Source organism: Larus michahellis, chromosome 7 (assembly GCF_964199755.1).
Source record: "Larus michahellis chromosome 7, bLarMic1.1, whole genome shotgun sequence".
NCBI classification, from domain to species: Eukaryota; Metazoa; Chordata; class Aves; order Charadriiformes; family Laridae; genus Larus; species Larus michahellis.
The window spans coordinates 23,879,571-23,900,326 of NC_133902.1; the positions used below are offsets into that span (position 1 = coordinate 23,879,571).

Below are 20,756 nucleotides of genomic sequence, written 5' to 3' on the forward strand. Positions count from 1 at the left end.
GGGCCGGCCGCAGCCGCGGGGGAACGTCAGGCGGCCGAGGGCAAGTCATTGGCGTTCCGCGGGTGCCGAGCCGCGCGCCCGCGCCCTTCCCTGCGTCCGTCCCTTCGCTCCACTCGTCCACAAAACAGTGGCCTTTCCAGGGGCTGCCATAGCCTCGTGAGGGTCGTTATTTTAAAAAATGAGCCCGTTATCACCTCCTGTGCAAATAACACAAGGAATTAATTCTAATTGCTAAAATTCATAACTTACTACCTTGTGTTCTTTTTCCTTTTAAACAGCATCTTTATCAGTAAAGAGCCAGAAAATTCGCTTAACAAGAAAATAAGTGTGCCACCGTAGGTGTTTCGGGTTTTTTTTCCCCCCTTTATTTTTTTTTTCAGCTCACTGTCTGTCACTGCAACCAAAATGGCAATCAAGTCTTAAATGGAGTCTTCTGTTAAATCTGGGCCGGTTTTGGCTGGCAGACGTATGGTAGACTTCAAAATTCATCCTTTTTTCAAGATGGAGAAGTGCACGCTCAGAGCTCTAGATGTACCTTCAATCTAGTTCCAGGTGATTATATACAAGATTACTCTGTACTACATGGTACCCTTCAAACACAGCATTCCTCCACGTTCCCAAGACATGCAAATTATCTACACCTTTTTCTGCATACAATTAGTCCACATGATTTGCCTATTCACTTACTTCTAATTCAGCTTCTGTTCTAACTTATGACCTGAATAGTTTCTCTTATGTGTTCTGACACCGTTGCTCTACAATGGAGCTGCTTCTCCTACAACAGCAGGTGCTTTCCCTCACCATTACAGGCCTCTCAACTACTAAAAAACAGCCCATCAGTCAACTGTCAGAGAAAACAGTCAAAAATCCACACCTTAAAAGAAATTTCACTTTTTCGGGATGTGCCATTTACACATAGAAAAGTCAGCATCCCGGTAAGCAAAATGAAATAAACACCACGGCGCAACTTGTAAAAGCACACATAAACGGAGCTGTGAAGTTGATATAGAAATCCCCTGAGCTGACAGTTAAGGATTTTCATGTTTTCGTGACAAAAAAAAATAAAAATCACAAGAACAGATAAGGCAGGAATTACACCATCTGTTTATGCTAGCTGTCACAGTATTTACTGTGAGACAAACTTTTACAATGCAATAACGAGCACAACCACTTACAACCCCTACAGCAGAAAACTACCTACTTTCACTTAATCTACGAATGAGACCTCACCAGTCCTTGGCATTGGGAATCCTGGATTTATATGTAAAGCCACCATTTGCATTATGGTTGACCGGGTATTTGTGAAACATCTCTCTCCATTTCAACTGTCACTCACACCTTCCTCAAGTCACTCGCATCAGCCAGGCATATATACAGTCTCAGCGGGGATTAGGCTTTAGAGCTGGGCCTGCCCAGTTCTTCATGGAAATCTTTCTTCTAGACGTTTCCGATTCACATTTAAATATTAGAAGGCATCTTCATATAAACTCAACTTTCATCCCAGACAACGCTGCAGCAGGAAGTAGGAATTGCATCTCAGATATAGATGCATCTCTCACTGAATACGACTAGATACGCAGCACAGCAGGCTACTCGTTTTCTTCACCTGGGGAGCACCAGTAGCCACGGCAGGGGGCAGTCAGTGTCAGACCTCCTGCTTAATATTTATTGATGCCAAAGATTCGAACACCATGCAACTGTGGCAGCTTGGGGATAAGCACAGTCAGGAGAGAGGTTGTGTTGAGGATAAAGTGTGTTGTATCGTACTTTGTGTAGAAACTCGCCAGGAAGTACCTGCGGGGGAAAAGAGAGCAAGCTTAGCTGATAACACTCTTGTCTAAAACATGAACAAACAAAGCACGGTTGGAAAAGGTGCTTTAGTAACCAGTCATAGTGTTCCGATTAACAACCGACCTATTCCTGTATCAAATATCTCACCCGAGGTTCTAGAAATGGACTGTCTCTTCTTCCCGTACTTCTCAAGGTGCTAAAAAGCAACTCTCAGCTGGTATTTTCCTCAAGAATTTCTCCCTGCCCCTCTAGTTGGAGTCTCTGACTTCTGCAGCTACAAGCCTGATTTCTGATACAGGTTTTAAACAGCGTAACATCTGTTACCAAAATACTCACAGTTCTGCTACCCTAGCAAGCTCAAGTGACAACACATTTGACATTTTTCAGTGCAAAAATAATTTACACCGAGCACATCTGTGATTGGCGTGATCTTAAAATGCTTCCCACCTGGCAGATGTTTCCAGCACGTTTTTCTTTTAAGCTAGTCCACAAGCTGTTCAACTGGAAGAATATAGAAATATGCCTCAGAAAATCCAATTCACTACCAGGTTCTTTACACTCTGAGCCGCTAATTTCATCTCATTCTTCGCAAAAACTAGTCACAGAAACAAGGCTATCAGACTCGGGGGTTGTGGGTTTTTCCCCCAGCAAAAGGGAGATGTTTACTCAGCTGCTGATGCATTCATTATTAGTGCATGAAGAGAAATACACAAGTGTTACACAAAATTTCCACTGGAACGTGGGAAGCTATCTTCGAATGAAGAGAAGGTTTTTTTGAGGAGTAATATATATATTTTCAGTGTCTACCCTTTGTGAACAATTTTGTAAACACAATGCATTTTCTTCCCTTCCCCTTGGATCCTGCCACGCAAGTGGACAACTTCCTTGAGTGGAAGACAGAAAGACTTTTTAGAATTGGATATTAAATACGTGTCTGATTTTCTTCAGTTATGCAACCATACTTTTGCCAACAGAGACAGGCGGCGTAGAATTTCTAACCTCTTTACATAACTAGTGTAAACAGAAGATAATCACTGCAAAGCAAAACTGACATACAAAATCCTGGACCCCATTCGGTGAGGACTGCCGCTTTCCCTGTAACTCACAAGTTGCAAAATGGTTAATAAATGCCGCCATGTGCATGTGCTAAAGGCACTTAGTTTAGATTTTCAATATTTATGACTTCACAACCTCTTAAGGAACTTCAAGAGTTAACAGTAAGTTTTCCTCATAACGTTTCTGGTTTTTAAAACCTGCCCCATTAATAACTGTTTACGAACTTCGACTTCAGTATGTGAACTGCAGTGTCGAAAGCTGCAGGAAGAAAGACTGTTGATTATATGGCCTGTAAGTATGTACTCCTTATCTCTCTGATGTAAGAACAAATAAGCAAGGAAAAAAACAAACAAACAAAAAAAAGCGAGAGAAAATTCTTTTAGAAAGTAAATTGCAACTCATTTTGTTGCTGCTTTTGAAATCATGAGTTTATGATTCAGTTAATCCATAATACAGTTTTGAACTCACAGAATTATAGGAGAGATTGTGAAGAATTTTCTTGAAGATGTAAATTGTACTCCATAATCCAGTTGTTCCCAGTGTGTTAGTAGCCTAGCTTTCCCCTGATCAGGTGTTTCAAAAGGAGTTCCCTTTACTGCATGCAAAAACACATACATTCCCTGGGGAAAATAAAAAGTAAATACAGTGGCACTTTTAGCTGTATTTTTTTTATAATTGTTACATTGTAAAGGAAAAAAAAAAAAAAAGAAAAAAAGGGAGAGTAAATGAATTCTCACCCAAATTGCTGCTAGCGTGTAATGACAAATTACAGAAGAGGCAGGAAGAGACAAAAAGTGATTTTTTTTTTGCCCGAGGTTGCGCAGTCAGTGGCAGAGTCAGAATTAAAGCCAAAATCTATGTGACATCCGATCCACTGCCTTGTCTTCTATATTAGATGGCAAAAATTATATGAAATCAACAGAATTTCAACAAGGGCTGTAACAAGTTTAGGGCTGCCAATTTATATTACCGCTTTCTGAAAACAGTGTTAAATGAGTTAGGAGGTAGAGTCTGCACAAAGCAAAAAAACTATCTACAAACACTGGCAATATTACAGGAACTTTTGAAAGCTTTCTCAAGCCCCCCACCAGCTTCAAATACTTCGAAGCTGACTACCAGCAATCTGTTGAATGCCATCTGTCCCTCTCTTTGCTGCTTCTCCTGTTCTTTGCGGTTGTTTCTGCTCGATGGGAGCATGCCATGCCTAGTCTGTTCTGAAAGATCAATCTGGGCCCAGAGGTCAATCAGACAGGGGTGTCCACCCTCTTCCAGTTTTAACGAACATTTGTTTGCTATCGAAGAGAGCATACCAACTCCAAGGATGAGTCTCTACCAGAAAATATGAGAGACTTCCATTTCCTTTATTCCAGGTGTGTTCATTACTTATGTACATACAGAAATTTTTATATAAAGCTTTATATAGAAAAATCACATTTCTTCCGAATTCTTATAAGGGAGTTAAAAGTTGAGCAAATCACTTCACATCGTCTTCCACTTTTTTTTGGAACTGCCCCCTGACTGGAGGCCTATTAACCTAAGAGAATTCATCTGCTTAATTACTTCTTCAACTCATGATGTTTGCAGCCTCTCAGTTTGAATAACTTAACCAAAAAGCACTTTTAGGACAGATACAAATGCTTAATACACATTTTATTTTGCACCGGTACTTGCAAAAAGGACAACCAAAAATGTTTTCAAGGTCAGCTAAGAGTTTTCCATTAGTGGAAATCCAGGATTTTTTTTGTTTGTCAAACTCTTCAAGGATTGGTTTCCAAAAAGGTGCCATTTAGATGCTGAAATATCCAAAAGTGCAGTTTATACTCATTTTCTAGTGATCCACTAGAAAACTACTTGCCAGTGCATGCTCTCATCCCTGTTGTCATTATAGCTACTTGCAATGAATTCGGTAAGGCATTTGGGAAATATTTAGTAATACTTGTCTCTGCCAACATCTTCCAAAGTCAGGCATGTCTGATGCTGTCAAAGATAATGTACAAAATGCTTTAATGATGCTTACAATCCCACTATTCGTTTTAAACCTATCTACAAAAATAAAAAACAAATTTATTTTTTTTTTTACAGGATTCAAGAGGGTATTATCCAACCTCAGTCTTTAAAGTGAACTATCATTTTCCTAAATAAGGAATAAGCTACCTTTTTGTCAAGACTACTTTGCTGTTAATCTTAGAAAGCTGAGTTAGCAAACTTCAAGTATGATGGAAATTGCTGATTATGGATGTCTTTTCTCTAAGCTTGGCAGGACCAATATCCAAAGCTGCTTTACGTTAAATGATTACAACAAAGTTACAGTACCCTGGGGAGAGGGGGCAGAAAGATTCTCTAAGTCTTCAGCTTCCACATCCTTTTGCATACAAAAGTCACCATGCAAATCACGACCCACTGAATAACAAATTATTTCAGGGCTTGGGTTAAGGTAGTCCAGTTTTTTCCTCACTGTTTTCAAGTAAGATTTTTCTTATGGCACGTATAGTGACAGAATTGTATGCTGAAGTCATTCTGAGCTAAAATTTATCTAGCTTGACCAGAAATCAAAGCGAGAAGAAAAAGAACACAAAAGTTTCTGGCCAAGGAACAGGTAAAGCGCTGAAATTAAACATTTTGGGATACTAACAGATTTGTATAGAAACATTAGTAGATAATATGCAAGAATTAAAAATGTAATATATTTTATGGATTCAGTACAGCTCTCTAATAATATGCAGAACACTGTAAAAGTCGGCTGGCATGATGATTTTATGTTTGCAAAATTCTAGCTTAATTAAATGCCTTTTAAAAGAATACATAAAATATATAAGGAATATTTCACGTCTTTTGTGCTTAAACCCGAAGTGATCACGTGTATCACTCACTCCTCCTCCCCAAAAAAGCCAACTTCTTTAACAGTGGACAAACCAAGCAGAGGTGGCGTTTTGGCTAGGTGTTTTCCTCCTCTCCTGCTACTAAAAATAAATACGTATGAACAACTTTTCAAACTTTGTTACAAGAGAGGGTACTTACCAGGTTGTGAATCACATTTGTTAAAGTCCAGGCGACAGGGACACTAAAGAAAGGAATGCTGAGCAAGACAATGTGCAGCATGCCAACTCCGAGTGCATACGTCAGCCACATTCCACGACTGTTCATCACCCGTGTGTTTGGATTTACCTCGCTGTGGGCAACTCCTACGTTCATTTTTACTCTACAAAACACAACTGTTTGAAGATTGAGACTACTGTTATAGGAAGGCAACTAACATGCGCCATTTTCAAAATTGGGAAAAGGCTGTTTTAAAAGTCTGGAAGGAACACGTAAGTGCATAAGCCAGGATGTACCTCAAGATCTTTAAAGTACGGTTTACAGAGAAGTCAGTACAAAGGGGCTGTTAGGAACTGTTTGCTTAAAAAACGCCCAAACAAATAAAACCCACAAAGCCTGCTACAGAAGGGACATTTTAAAAAAAATAGTAAGCTGTGCTGTTAGAAGCTAAAGTTGCAAACCTGTAAGAAAGCAAGCTTTGTAACTTTTGTCCTCTAAATTCCTTTCACCATCCACGACAATATCCCCAGGTCTTTCTCCACTTCCCATATCAGACAATTTTCCCCATTTCCCATTCATGTAACGGCTAACGAAGAATTCTACATATAGCAATTGCCCAGCTACCTACTGCTAGAAAGAACAAATAAGGACTAATTTATGCCTGCCTCTCTTGCAGCAGAGCCCAGATTTCAGATTTTCCTCCTCTCCCCACCTGTTAGTTTTCAGGCAGACATTTCTGTCTTTCAAGTCTGGCTGAAATTAGCGAACGGGTTCAAAAGTTTTCACATTGACAGACATATGCAGAGATAGAACAGTTTCATAACGCTGATTTCTGCAGGAGACTGACAGAACTTACTTGAAGTGACTCACTTGGCCTGTTGTACTAAAATTCACGATAATTAAAAAAACCTCATTGCACGCTGCATATTCACATGATCTGTAAAACTATTTATATTCATTTATGAGTCCGGGATGGAGTTTTTCTGACTTCCTTCTAAGTCAGTCAACAATGGTGTTGTTTAACCAGAATAAATAGTTTGCTTTTGGTAGGAAGCTTGTCTCTGATACTTGCCGAGTGCTGTAAAGCACTGTAACACCTAAGTATTTTGTAATGTTAAGTAAGAGTAGGCTGCAGAATAAAAATAGATGCGATGAACCTGAAACCGAACCGGGGGCAATGCTGATTTTAATCAATACTTGCCGCGAAGTATTTCAAAAGGTGCATGAGGAGGGAGCACGGTACCCGAGATGCGCGAAGCCAGGTCCTCCCTGCTTCCCTGCCTGCCGCCGCGGGAGGCGGCACGGCAGCTGAGCGAGTACCCAGACCTACATCTTGGCACAGCCTACCGCCTCCTCCTGCCCCTTCCTCACGTTTCTCACTTAATCCGATGGGCACCTTCTCTCCGTTCCCCTGCGCTGCCCCCCCTCGCCGCCGGCAGCCCGGCCGCACCGAAGCGGCGGGACGCTGCGCCCGCCAAGACCCGCCGCAGGTCGCTCCCGCAGCAGCCGTGGCCTCCCCGGGGAGCCACCTCCCTTCCCGACCGCCCACCCTGCGAGCAGACCCCCTCCCGCCGCCGCTCGCCTCAGGGCCCGGCCCAGCAGCCACCGCCGCCGGGGGCCTCGAGGCCTGCTAGCAAGTACCGGCAGGCGGCCGATAGCGGCAGCCCAGCTCTCCCGCCCATCCTCCGCCTCCCCAGCGCCACCCCACCTTTCCACCGGCCCGGGCGCCGCCGGCCGCGCTGTGGCCACAGCCCCCGAGGAGCAGGAGCGGAGGCGCGGGCTGCCAGCCGCAGGTAGAACCCCGCCGGCCGCCCCGTGGGCAGGGCTGGCGGCCAGGGGAGGGGCCGGGCCGCCCGCACCGCCCACAGCAGCGGCAGCGGCGGGAGCGGGGCGCGGCGGACGCGCAGGTAGCGCAGCCCAGGGGCCTTGCGGGGGGCGGGTGCCCGGGAAGGGCGGCGGAGGGCAGCTGCCTGCCCGCTGTGGGGAACGCTACCGCCGCTGCTGTCTGCCCCGAGGCCCCGGCTGGGGCGGGGACGCTGCTTCCCCTGGGCAGCTGGAGGCACTGCGGCGAGAACCGCTGCCGCCCCGGGGCTGCGCGGGACGGGCCTGGGCCTAGGCCCGGGCCTGCTGGGCCTAGTGCGGTGCGGCGCGGCGGCCCCCGAAGCGGTGCCGGGGAGCCAGGCGTGCTGGCCGGGCGGGAGCCGCGTCCCTTGCCATGGTGGCTGCCCTCCCTTCTCTCTCCTCCCCTATTTTTCCCTCCCCTCCCTTGCGCTGTTTTGGCGCGGCGCTCCTCGTGTTTTCCCTGACGAAAAGCAGAAGCGGGAACCGGGGGCCGTTCGTGTGGTTTTAGGTGAACTGAAGGGTGACTGTCCGCAGGTTTTAGCTGCAGCTTTTCTCCCTCTTTTTTTCCTCGGAAAGAGTTTCCTGAGTTGGTGTTTTGGTGGACTCCTAAGAACGGTGGCTGTTGGAGCGGGGTGTGGGTGCTGCTCCAGAAATCCGTGGGGCTGCAGCTATGAAGATTTAGGAGTCTTTGTTCGTGCTTTACCTGATGGCATGCGGTGTTACAGCTGTTTCGAGCCCCCCGTGCTGGGGTGGCTGCCCACTTTCAGAGGGGTGAAAGGACAGTATCGGTGACGGTGCTCTCAGAAAGTCCTTCCCACTGAGCACGGATTATAACACATCCAGTCAGCAAAGAGCTGTAGTACTAATACGGCTTGAGCTGAAATACATATCTCTTCCCTAAAAGTAATTGGGGGCTGGAAATGCATCCATAGGTAGCAGGTACTAGAGATCGCTCCCTCCCTGCAGGAGCCCCCGACCGAGATGTGGCCGTGCGGCCACCCTCTGCCATCCATGGAGCAGCCAGCAGCCCTGTGCAGGGTGGCTTGGGCCCAGGGGAGGGGAGGGCACAGCACCTGCATCAGTCACACCTCATAGAAAATTTGTCTTTGGGATCTGCAACGTTTTTGTTTTAAGACCCTCCCTTGTCTCAGTCAGTGTTTCATCTGGCACTTGTCATTAGTTAATCATGCAGCACTTGACACGGGAGGCCTGTGTAACACATGAATGTGTGAGGAAATAGAATCACAGAATGGTGAAACCTGCCTCTCTGAATGCGTGTACGTGATTAATATTAGCCTGTCTTGAAAAACACGCGTCTTCATGCTCCTTTTCCAGTTTGTTTGGTGGAAAACTGATTTGTCAGATCTTTTTACCACATCTGAAAGGCAAACTCCCTTTGGAATGTAAATAAGTATAAAGAGAAAACCTCTCTGTAGCTGGTCTTAGGAAAGTTTTAATTCTGCTTCCTCTTCAAAACACTGTACCTTTTTTTTTCCCAAGTAAGCATGTATGTTCTTTGTCTTTTATGTTTAAAGAGTGGACATCAAGGCAGCGAAGTGTCCTGTAATTGTTCTATCAGCTGCATATACCCTGCAGGATAGTGGCACTCTGGGGTGTTGTCTGCAGCCCCTCGCTGTGTCCTGACGGTGTCAGGAGGAAATCTGGGTTTGCTCCGTTCCTCCACGTGTGCTCATATCCTTGGGATGGGTGCTGAGCCTGCCGTCTGTGTTCTCCAGTAGATAGCTTGGACTGAATCGAGCCTGGGAGCCAGGACTGCCGGGATTGTTTGCCTTTCAATGTAAATATCGTTATGTAATGTAACCCGGTAAAGTGAGCTGCTGTGGAGAGAAGAAACCCAAGTCTGAACCATTCTTGAGGTGCAAAGAGCTGTCTAGCAATGCTCTTTCTCCCCCCTTTCTCATATGCCTGAAAAACTGCACTTGAGTTCTTTGTGTCAGGCTACAAGGATCGACAAAGATTTTTCCCCGAGCTTGGTTAATTGTGTCTACTTGGGTACTTAAACAGAAATGCATGCAAAAATTTGCAGATCCACTTACAATCTCTTCATGGTAGAGTGTCTCTATAATGTAGCAGGAGTTTTATAACCCTTTGTAAGTGTTTTCAGTGATTAAAAAAAAAAAATTCCGTTGGCTTTTAATGGTGTCTCCATTTTTAAGTGGAAGAGACAGAGACATAGAAATAAACCGACCTGCCTGAGGGCACACAGTAAGTCAGATCAGAAAGGCAAGATGATAATTCTGAAGTTGTGTTGTTTTGTTTTGTTTTTCATTATTGCCGGTAGATCACATCGCCATTGAATAGGACTTTTGCCTCAGCACCACTATGCTTCCTCCCCACTTCTTTACCAATTCCGAAACAGTTACCTTCAGGTCATATTTCTTCCATGAATTTTTAGGTGCCGGGAATCATACACACAACACAGCAGTGCTAAATGCAGAAATTGTAAATGTAGCGGGGAGGGGGGGAATGATGTAAGGAGTTTGTAAAAACAAACAAACAAAACCAAAAAACCCCAAAGATTCAAAAGTTCTATTATTTTTTTTTTTTGCATCAGTGCTGGAATTAGACCTGCTGCTGGGTAAATACCGTATCTGATGTTTCTGACTAGCACTCTGGCTTACTATATGGTCTGTCTACTCTTGTAATTGCAAGATGACGAGCACATGTTACAGTAATTTAGAGGAGATGACTGTGCACATGTGATATAATATACTCCTTTGCTCAGTGTATCTCAGGATTCTTAAGGTTTTTCATTAGAAGTTTAATCTACTTAAAATAATGTTTTCTAGTCTAGACCTGTGTTCTGTTTCTTCCACAGGTCAAACTCCCGTTGACTGCAGAGGAGGCTGGGTCTTACTGTATCTTGAAAATTTTACTCTTTATCTGTAATGTTATGATTCGTCTACATTTAAAAGTTTCTGTAAAATAATTACTTAGAAATGTGTTTTTGTAATGTTCCTTTTACGTTCTTTTTCTATTTCTATGCAGCTTCTTTGAATCTTACTCCACTATGAAACAGCTGCCAGCAGAAACTATTCGTCTCCTTTCAAGTTCTCAGGTGATCACATCAGTTGTCAGCGTGGTGAAGGAGCTTATAGAAAATTCCTTGGATGCCAGTGCCACAAATATTGATATTAAACTGGTAAATCCTAGTTCTTTCTTTTACTCTTACAAATAATTGGATGTAAAATAAGATGCAAGAAAAGTTGTTTCACTGCAAATGTTTTTTGGGGTTTTTTAGGTTATCGTGGTTTTGGGAATGGAAGGGTATTAACAGTGTTTATGCATGTATATTTTAACCTCAAATAAAAATGGTCCAAAGTTGGGTTCCCGTAATGTTTTTGAGGCCCCACTGAAACAGTAAGTCATATTTGTGCTCCTGAGTGTATCTTGAGGGGAAAAACTGTCAGCTTCTTTAATACTTCTTTTCCTACTTTACTTTTTCTGGCTAATAACTTGTTTTAAAAGATGTTGAACTTCCCATTTCACTTCTAGACTGGCATGTTTAAGTCTTATTGCAAAATACTGCCAGGAAGGTGAAAATGTAAACAATGGAAGAGGTCATTGATGGCCATGTTAGATGTTTTGGTAATACAAATTATCGCATGGTCCCTAATCAGCATGATGAGTTCTGGCTACTTTAAAATTTTATTTTTATAAGGTGTTAAAAAAAGTTGGCATATTACTCAAGGATGATTTCTGAAAAAAATAAGATATTGTTCATAATAAGAAATTTGTGCTTTTCCCCCCCTAACGGTGTAAAATGGCTAGCTGATCAGCTCCTCTTTCTTTCCTGAGTATTTCTGGTTTTGCAGTATTTTGTCAACAGCTGCATAGCAGCAGTATCTCCTGCTTAGTAGGAGTTACAGTGTGTGTAAATGCATTTGTCCAGAATTGCATCCACTTTTCTTTCCTGCAAATAACAGTGAATGTATAAGCTATTCTTGAATTAAGTGTTAGACAAATGGTCTTAGTTTGGAGGGCAATTCAATTTCTGCTTGTTTTTTTGTCCATGTCACTGCTGGCTTTTCTGAACGAGTCTCAAGTGTTCTCCATCTGAGTATGGTTTCCTGCCAAGGAACATGCTTATTTGTTATTTGCCTTAAGTGAGCTAAAGATACTCTGTCTTAACTATGGTCTGTGATGACCTCTGTCATCTCAATATTTAGACTGTGTAGTATCTCGCTTCATGAGTAACTCCAAAGCGAGCAGTGTGTGCACAGTTCAGGGGGTAGGGGAGTCGGAATCAGATGCTGTGAGTGGATCAATAACCACAAGAAGTCAACAGAAGGTTTTGGAGCCTTCAAAAATTGTTAGAACAAACCTTGTCTGTTTTACTGGAGTGTGGATATAGAGCCATGGAGATAGCCGGGGGAGAAAGCTCTCTAATCAGTGTGGGTTTCACTGTGCAAAAGCCAGCTGTTTCCATAATGAGAGGTCCCAAATCAATTTAAATGAGCATTTTCAAACATTTCCAGCGCGTGAGTCATCAGCACTACTGTTACATTTTTTGTCAGTTCAGCTCAAATTGCTGTATTTCTAAAACAAACAAACCAACCTGGCCTTACACAGGTTGCCAGTGAGTAAATGAGACTTGCTGATTGTTATTCTGTGAATACTAGGGGAGAAGAGAAAATTTGCACTTTGCACAGCTGTACATAATACTGTACAAAATAATCCATGTAAAGCATGGATTCTCTTCCTGAGATTTTTTTTGTGATAAGAATGTTTTTATATCACAATACTATTTTTATTGCATAACACTTAAATAAGGTTGACCGCATAATAGACCTGAACGACCACATTAACTTTGGATTGGTTCAAAAGCATAACAGAGAATGGAAACTTTGAAATTTCATTTTACAGCTTGATGGGTTTTTGCTGAAACTTGGAGAGTTTTCATTGTTTTAACCTTTTCCCTATGGATTAGGAAGGCTAGCTGATTCATTCAAACTTGTCACCCAATTTGCCTGAACAAAGACCAGAATGGCTTTTTTGGCGACAGACAGACAGGAGTTAACCTGCAGGTGGAATGGTTCTCAGGTAGAAACTGTGGTTCTCTACAACTGTAGAAAGTTGTAGTGGGAAGCCTTGGCTGGTGTTTTATTCTTGTTAACTTCTTGGTTGACCAAACTCCAATAAGTGATGTTACTGAACATCTTTGCACTGTGTATCAACTAGCTTTTACACAACACTGGGAAGAACATCAGCTTATGTTGTAGTTTTAGATAATGTGATATTACTGCAATTACAATTAAAAGCCAGTCATTTGATTAGAAACCGAACCATGACCTTTCTATAAGGTGTTGAGTGGTATCTATGAATTCATTGGAACCTCAGCTTTATTGCTTTTAGAAATTTGGACATGGCGGAGCTTGCCTTATTATTGGCAGCGGGATCAACTGCCTCTGTAGCATGGCTGTGTATTAAGCATATGTAGAATGATGGTTTTGTTCTTGACGTGATCTCCTGGCTTCAGGTTAAAGTATGCTAAAAACCATTGATGCAGCAATGTAACTGCTTGTGTATGGATAAAGAGACTCTATGGGCATCAGTCTGTCAGTTTCCCTACTGACCTCTAACAACAGGAATTTAGGAGAATAATCTTCACAGGCTGACTGAGACTTGCATATTTTAATTAATAGACAAGATGTGCGACAGCCTGTGTTGGTAGTTGGAGCCGAGTTGGGATTCGGGAAGGACAAATCTTAGCTACGGGTTTGCTACTGTTATACAAAATGGCTGTTATAAAAGGCAGACACTCATTTCTGCACCTTTTTTCCCAATGCGTGAAGGGGGTGCTTTAATCTTTAGAACTTTCTCAGAGGAAGTTTATCTCGGGGTGACGTTGCAGTGTACACCTCATCCATCTTATCACCTGAAAAAGCAAAGTCCTACATCCATCTGCGTGGCATTGCTAGACACTTCTGCCTCTCATGATCCATTTATCTTGCTAATGCAAAAGAAAAGTAACGCAGCAAGAAGGGTAGATTACTTGTGCTGATTTAATAAGCTGAATTGACCTTAGAGTTCTCATGAGTAACAGAGCTGTAGCTGAAACGAAGACGGGACCGTGGAGTTGTGAGTAAAAGAGGAGAGAGTTGAACCATACGGTTTGGCATGAGTGATCTGGCAGAGCAACTTAAACATCTCATGAGATCATGACCGCAGTAGTATTTAGGTTATGTAGCGTGGTGGAAGCTGTTACAGAATACAATGTTTGAGCACTGTAATATTTTAAGTAAAATGTGTGCAGGTAAAAATGATTAATATTAGAAAGGAAATAGAGAATCATTCATGTAACATTTTAATTCAAGTTGAAGAAGATAAATCTCACTTTTCCTACGCAGTTAAGTGGTCTGGAAGCAAAAATTAGAACAGAAAACAGGGGTTAATTGTAAAATGCTCAAACCCTTCATTAGTGAATACAGCAGCGGGGTAGAAATGTTTCCTGTTTATACCTCTGCATGTGTTTTTATGTTCAGTTGAGGGGTATTGCTTAGGTTCTGTTTTGCCTCCCAGTAGGAAGTTGTCTCAAATATTAGCAAAAGCATTGTTTTTCTCCTGAAAATAGCTTTAGCACCATTCATTAATAGGGAAAGTGAAATGTGCTCCCATTTCTATTGTGTATCAATTAATTAAATATGTATGGTTCTATGCCGCTCTCAGAGGCTTTTGATGTTTCCTAATGCAGATTGTGTGTGAATACAGATAATTTCTTTAGATACCTTCCTTATGGTTTTAATTACATTATTTTTTTACTTTGAGAAATAACCCTGGGAGTACACTGTATTTTTTCATAACTGTCTTCAGTATATGCCCAGATGGGACAACAAAGTTAGTTCTGTTTAATCAGTTGGCTTTCTGTAAGCAACCATCATGTGGTCTGTGCAGCATCGGTGGTAGTAACCACTCATTCAAGAAATCCTTTCTAAGCAAAACCACTTTTGAGGTCTCCTGGATGTATTACACAGTACAGCACGTTTTTCTGTATGTTACATCATAATCTTTTCCAAGAGTCAGGCGTGCTTCTGTAAAAGAAGTTTAGTTAGTGATCCTGCAGCTTTAATTACTTTTTCCTCATGGATTGGGATTCTTTTTGGGTGCGATTTACATGTGCAGATTATAACGTAGCTGTAGATGGAAGCATTTGTTTGCTGCACCTGTTTGAAATGTTACAGAACCTGAATCCCATATTTTATTTAGCTGTCCTAATTATCTGGGTTTTCAGAGTTTTACTCTATTTATGCTGGTGTTTATTGAAATGACATATTTAAATCAGAATTCAGTAAAATATGTATTGCATATATGTGAAGGTAAATCACAAAGATTGAACTTTGCTTCCTAGAAAGCTGTTTTTAAAAGAGCCTTTAAGAACCTTTACTTCTTTCTGTAAAGCATTGCACCTCTTTACAAGCTTTCTTATTTCTCTCTTCTCCCCATTCATGCCCTGCCCCCATTAGAATTGCGGTTTCTGCATATTGAGAGACAATACAGAGACTTGAAAACCTCTGCACAATTGAAATCACAAAGAGAGTGAAACTGAAAACAATTCTCAGTGAGTGCTCACTGATTTCAATGGACGCAGGGCTGCATTTGTGGTGATTTGAAAAAATTGACAACAAACAGATAAGAGAGGTGAAAAGTCTTTAGCTTTCCAGATATGGATCTTTTTCTAAGCTTGGGTTTTTCAAGTTTCATCATAGTTTAAAAAAAATAAATACTTAATTCCTGTTTCAATTTAATGTATTTATATTTATGTGCTATTTCCAAACCACGGGGTATGAATTACATAGTTTAATTAGAGAAACCTTCACTACTATCCTAACATGTTGTATTTTTCTTTTCAGTTCCGTTCTGTCCTGTCCTTTTCTGTTCTTTTTTTTTTTTTTTTTAAAAAACCCATGCATTTAATGGTTGCAGTTTCTCCAAATAAGCAAAACTCTCACTTATATCTAGACAGCTAGCAGCTGTAACCTTAGCTGCTTCAATCTCAATTCCTTCAGCTGTTTTAGTGCTCCTTTATGTTTTCTTCTTTTTTAGGAGAATTATGGGTTTAACAAAATAGAAGTAAGAGACAATGGCAGTGGAATCAAGGTTGCTGATGTGCCAGTTATGGCAATTAAACACTACACCTCAAAAATAAGCTCTTCTGAGGACCTTGAAAGGTTGACAACATACGGTTTCCGTGGGGAGGCTTTGGGATCAATTTGCTGCATATCAGAGGTGAGCAGTTGCTGTAAATGTGTCTAGTCTTTTGTGTTGTGTTATTTTTGTGTGTGTGTTTGTGAAAGTTTTATTAAAATATCAGTGCAAAGGCTTTAAATTGTTCCAGCAGGCTGCCAGGGTTGTGTTTTCTGAACAGTTTTGCTTGTATATACTGCCTTTCCCCCCCTCCCCAGAAGGTACGTCACCTGGTTAGGAAGCAATATGGATTTCTCATTAGTGTCAGTTCTGCCTTTCTGTCATAGTGGTCACAGCAGTGCTCTATTTATTTTCCTCCATCAGAACAGGTCAGAGACAGATTGTTTGTTGTTTCCTTTTCTTTTGTATCAGGGTATAGATAAATGATTCCTTATACATACATGTATAGGTACATGATTCCTTAGAACACTGGCTTATCCTCTTTAGTGTTACCATCAAATATAATGTCAAAGAGTACGGCTGAGTTTGCTACTTCAATTAGGGTAAATCAAAATGAGGAACAGAAGAAGGTGACCAGGAGAAATCATTTCAGGGAACTGATAGCCCACATAGCTACCGTTCCAGTAACAATTTCTGCCTTGATGTTATCTAGGTGATCGGCAGTCATGGGGCCTTGTTGGGCACTGTATTGCTCCTTGACATGTATATGATTGCAGTTGCACAAACTTCATTGTCCGTATGAGTAAACAGGAACCTGTTTCCTGGCCTATCTGAGTCTGATCCACATGTTTATGTTAAGAAGACTGACAGTGTACTTATATTTAGGATTTAACTTGTTGACTGAAAGTAAGTTGATTCAAAACCATCTGAAAAGCGTTCAGGCTGCTAAGGGCACAGCATCTGCCAGTTCCATTGTGCTCTGCCTTCCTGTATTCATGCTGCGCCAAGGTCAAGTTTTGGATTCTTCTTTCAAAGTCAGACAAGGATTAGATCCTGTAAGAAGACACTGATACCTGTGTCTGATTGGAACCATCAACTTTGGAGGTCAGGAGAGATGTTAGAGCTTGACTCCTTGCTACCTTGGGCTATATTCACGTTGCACTAAGCAGGAGTGGTTTGTGTATTTGGATGGAGATTTCCAAAGATGCTTTCAAAAGTCTTGGTGTTTTGACAGATGATGATAGACCTCAATCATTGGTTCCTTCTAATGAATTGTCAGAGCAGGATGCCATCTGTTCTGAGCTTTTAATCAGGTCTGTGGTACGTTTCATAAGAGATGGGAGGTGGCCTGAATGTGTTAAGTACTTTAATAGGTATTACTTTAATCCTTGGATTGGTAATTACGTTAATTAAACTCTCCTGGCATTAATTGCATTCTGCCTACCCAAACTGCCCCCTGAAGTTTCAGTTAAGAGGTACTTTACTATTGGCCCTTAAGTAGGTCTGTACATTTCCAGTTCATCAATCACTGTTTTTTCTCTCCAGAGGGACGGCTGAACTCTTAATGACTCATATGAGACACTAAAATAAAGCAAAATATCCCGAAGCTCTGTATGTGTGATAACCTTTATGTCTTTCAGGTGGTTAAAGTGCAGTGGTTCTATTGTTCAAAACATTGCTACCTGAACTCAGGGAACTGTAGTTTTTTTTAACTTCTGGTTTATGTCTGGTCTTGCTAAAGCTGATCTGTGTTAATAGCTTACAAAACATGCTACTACTCATTGCTAGATATGTTTGGGCGTGGAAAGATAATATACTGTTTGTTTGACAGTAGTTATGTTTGTGGAATCTCACATGAGTTTAAGAAGTTGGCATAGTATGCCTTCTCTCACGGAGGATGAAAATGCAAAATTATCAATTGATGTAGTTGTTTATTTAATCTGTGTTAGAATAGAAGGTATAGGAGTGTGTGCTGTAGGTAGTAGGGATTGCTATGCTTTGTGTATTAGTGTGATAAAAATGTGTGGCTTTTAGTTAAATGGATGGAAAAATGAGAAATAATGCAGAATGTTTCTGTGACTGTAAGAAACACCTGTGGAAGAAAAATTCTATAAACTAATTAAATGTAACTGTAGTGACTAAATGCAATGGTAAGAGTGGTAGCAAAGCTTTAAGCTCATTCTGAACTTTGTGGATCCTTAATTAACATACTTTTTTTCTAAATTGCTCTTTTCAGGTTTTGATCACAACAAAGACAGCTGCCGATGATTTCAGCACTCAGTATGCTTTGGATAGCAATGGGCATGTAACTTCTAAAAAGCCTTCCCATCTTGGGCAAGGTAGGATATTGTTGTTCTGGCATTGTGCTGTGACAGAAGTATTTTATGTTTCTCTGAGACTTTATTTGGTGTTGAAATACCTGTTCTGTACTTGAAGGCTGAGTATGCAGTCTTTGGAGCTATAAACATTTCTTGCTTTATGTCTGTCAACTGAGAATGTGTTGTTATTGTAGGAAATAATACGTCTTGGAAGTTGCTTTGGATAGTAATTATAAAGTAGTTTCTCCTTCTCTGACTCACTTCTTCAAGCTGACAGCAGAAATAAAAGCTATAAAAATTCAATGCCCCGGGTCCAGGCAGACTTGCTGTATTAGTATATGAAAGATTTGTTCGGGACCAAAACAACATTTCTGTAAGTAGCAAAATCGTTGCTTAAAGGAGGAAGAGTTGCCCTGCTGCTGTAGGAAGGTGTTGCTGGAAGCAGCGTGGCTATAGGACCAGGCAAAATCACAGTTCTTTCCAACTTGCAGGAAGGGTGTGTCCCTAGTAATCCTTCTGTGTGTTTGTGTGAAAGAGTAAAGGTTGCCCTCGCCTCAGAGGGGGGCCTTGGTAGCTCAGTCATGGTGTAGGTTTGGGGCAGTATCTGCCCTACTTCATGCGCTGCTTGGTGAGGACCATTAAGACCACGCTGTGTCTTCACATTCACACTCCAGCCAGTGTGTGTTCCCAGGAGAGAAGTGGTGTGCTCCTTTCTTGTGAGGAGGATGTGCTCCTGACGAAACAGGTGCAGATTTTCCGTAAAGCTCAACTTTTCCCAGCTGAGTCGCAGCAGCTGCTTGTCAATATTGTGGCCACAATTTGTCCCCCAGCTGGCTGCAGTGCTTGTACACCAACAGGGAGCTGACTGCCAACCCGGCTCCCTTCCTCCTTGGCACTGACTGGCCGCGGGGAGCCATTAAGCCAGACACTGCCGAGGGCCAGTCAGAGGGCAAATACTGAAGAAAGAGCTGAAGCCGAGAACTCTAATTTTAACCAGGGACTTCTTTTAAAAAGATCTAGACTGTAGTATTTTCCACAGCCAGAAAGCCTGTGGGTTGTGTTGCCTTGTCTTTTGTCAAAATTGTTGAGTGATTGACTGAATTCTGTGACACACATTTAATACTTTGCAGTATCCTTACAGGCTAGGAATTTATATGAATGAGTTGGCAGATGAATATTCCTCCTCTTACTGTGTGCTGTGCCTTGAACAGGGGTATCTGGCTCTTCAGGTACTACCCTAAAGCAAACGCTTGTGAAGAGCCTTAATGGAGCTCAGTGTTCCTTTTCCCCCAGATATGTCTGGTTAGATTCTAGTCTGTTAATCATTTTAGTAATAGAAAATAACTTAATATGCACTGAAAGAGTCTCCAGCTTGCTTTATTGTTAATTCTCACTATTGTCAGTGCGAACAGAAAGAAAGCTTAATGCTGCTATCATAACTCTAAGTAAAGGAGGAGAATCACAGCTCTTGAGGTTTATAGGTACATTTTGGGGAGGATCACTGCCAATTTGGTATATTTCTTCTCATGTTAATATAATCTAATTTAGTGTTCCTAGGGTTTATTTTGTATGCAGCAACTTACAGACAGGTGTCTTCAAGTAAAATTGAATTTTCTTCAATATCCAGTCAGTGGTATGCTTTCAGTATAATTTCTACTTGTTTTTTGTCACCTGCTCGAAGGTACTACAGTAACAGTCCTGAAGCTGTTTAAGAATCTTCCTGTAAGAAAGCAGTTTTACTCAACAACTAGAAAATGTAAGGAAGAACTGAAAAAAGTCCAAGATCTACTGGTAGCATATGGTATCATAAAACCAGACCTGAGGATAACCTTAACGCATAATAAGGTAATAATGAGTTTTACTCTATCAGCTATCTTAAGGATTGGTTTCTGATTAATTTATGCAGTTCATCTAATAGTTACATAAAATCTTTCATTCCTAGGAATTTTCTTTCATCATAGGTTTCTTTTGGACTTCTTTCTTGCCTTCATAAATGTATATTTATAATGGTTACAGATTTTGATCCTAAGCTTCTAAAACTTAGGATCTGCCTTTTCATATGCTCGAACAGATGCCTGGTTAGATATATGAAGCATAAAAATTAACTTTACTTGCTAGTGAATTTACATGCTAGTGATTAGTAAAGTTGTCGGTGGTGTTCTGCAGAATAAAGCAGTGAGACCTTACTGGGCTACAAGGCCTGATCTGAAGACAACTGAAAAAACTCTCAAAACTCATTTTGTTAGACCATCTGGATAGACACTATAGCACATACAGGTAGCTTCCTGTATGCTGAGTCATAAGAGGTCAATACATAATGATGGTTTTATTTAAAAAGGCTAAAAAATTCAAAACAATTTCCTACACTGGTGTAAGTAAGAGTAACATGTTATAACAACAGGCTTTAGTTGAGCTAGTTGTTCTTTGTTTAGGTGTGGAGGAAGAGATTCAGAGGCTGCTTTGACTTCAGAGCATACCGAACAGTAATTTTACAACACAGCTACGGAAATTGCACACACAGCTACAGAAATTACACACTGAGCAGTTCTCCATTACCTGACCCCGGTTTAACATAGCTAACTTTATTGGCTGTACTCCTGGTTTTGG

General features: G+C 41.5%; 2 protein-coding genes across 6 annotated transcripts in view; one reads left to right on the forward strand and one right to left on the reverse strand.

Moving 5' to 3' along the window:
* Nucleotides 1-266: 266 nt before the first annotated feature.
* On the reverse strand, nt 267-8,125 carry ORMDL1 (ORMDL sphingolipid biosynthesis regulator 1). Of its 4 annotated transcripts, none has more exons than XR_012588423.1 (5): nt 7,592-8,114; nt 5,866-6,059; nt 3,316-3,467; nt 2,239-2,292; nt 339-1,794 (listed from the first exon to the last, which is right to left on the reverse strand). XR_012588423.1 is itself a non-coding variant. In XM_074595539.1 (4 exons), the coding sequence occupies exons 2-4, from the start codon at nt 6,037-6,039 to the stop codon at nt 1,659-1,661; spliced, it is 462 nt and encodes a 153-aa protein (XP_074451640.1). In that variant the 5' UTR covers nt 6,040-6,059; nt 7,592-8,125; the 3' UTR covers nt 267-1,658. The 4 variants fall into 4 exon arrangements, 2 of the variants coding, with proteins under 2 accessions (XP_074451640.1, XP_074451641.1); XR_012588424.1 differs by having other exon boundaries at nt 5,866-6,046; nt 7,592-7,707; XM_074595539.1 differs by lacking the exon at nt 2,239-2,292 and having other exon boundaries at nt 267-1,794; nt 7,592-8,125.
* PMS1 (PMS1 homolog 1, mismatch repair system component) overlaps nt 7,650-20,756 on the forward strand; it is a 48,774-nt gene continuing 35,667 nt past the window's right edge. The window contains exons 1-5 of one of the 2 annotated variants that reach the window (XM_074595533.1): nt 7,650-7,790; nt 10,735-10,888; nt 15,790-15,972; nt 18,068-18,170; nt 19,831-19,994. In XM_074595533.1, coding sequence (XP_074451634.1) covers nt 10,757-10,888; nt 15,790-15,972; nt 18,068-18,170; nt 19,831-19,994 — 582 coding nt within the window. In that variant the 5' untranslated portion in view covers nt 7,650-7,790; nt 10,735-10,756. Of the gene's footprint in view, nt 7,791-8,914; nt 9,003-10,734; nt 10,889-15,789; nt 15,973-18,067; nt 18,171-19,830; nt 19,995-20,756 lie in introns of those variants that run through there. The other variant, XM_074595532.1, reaches the window with a different exon arrangement.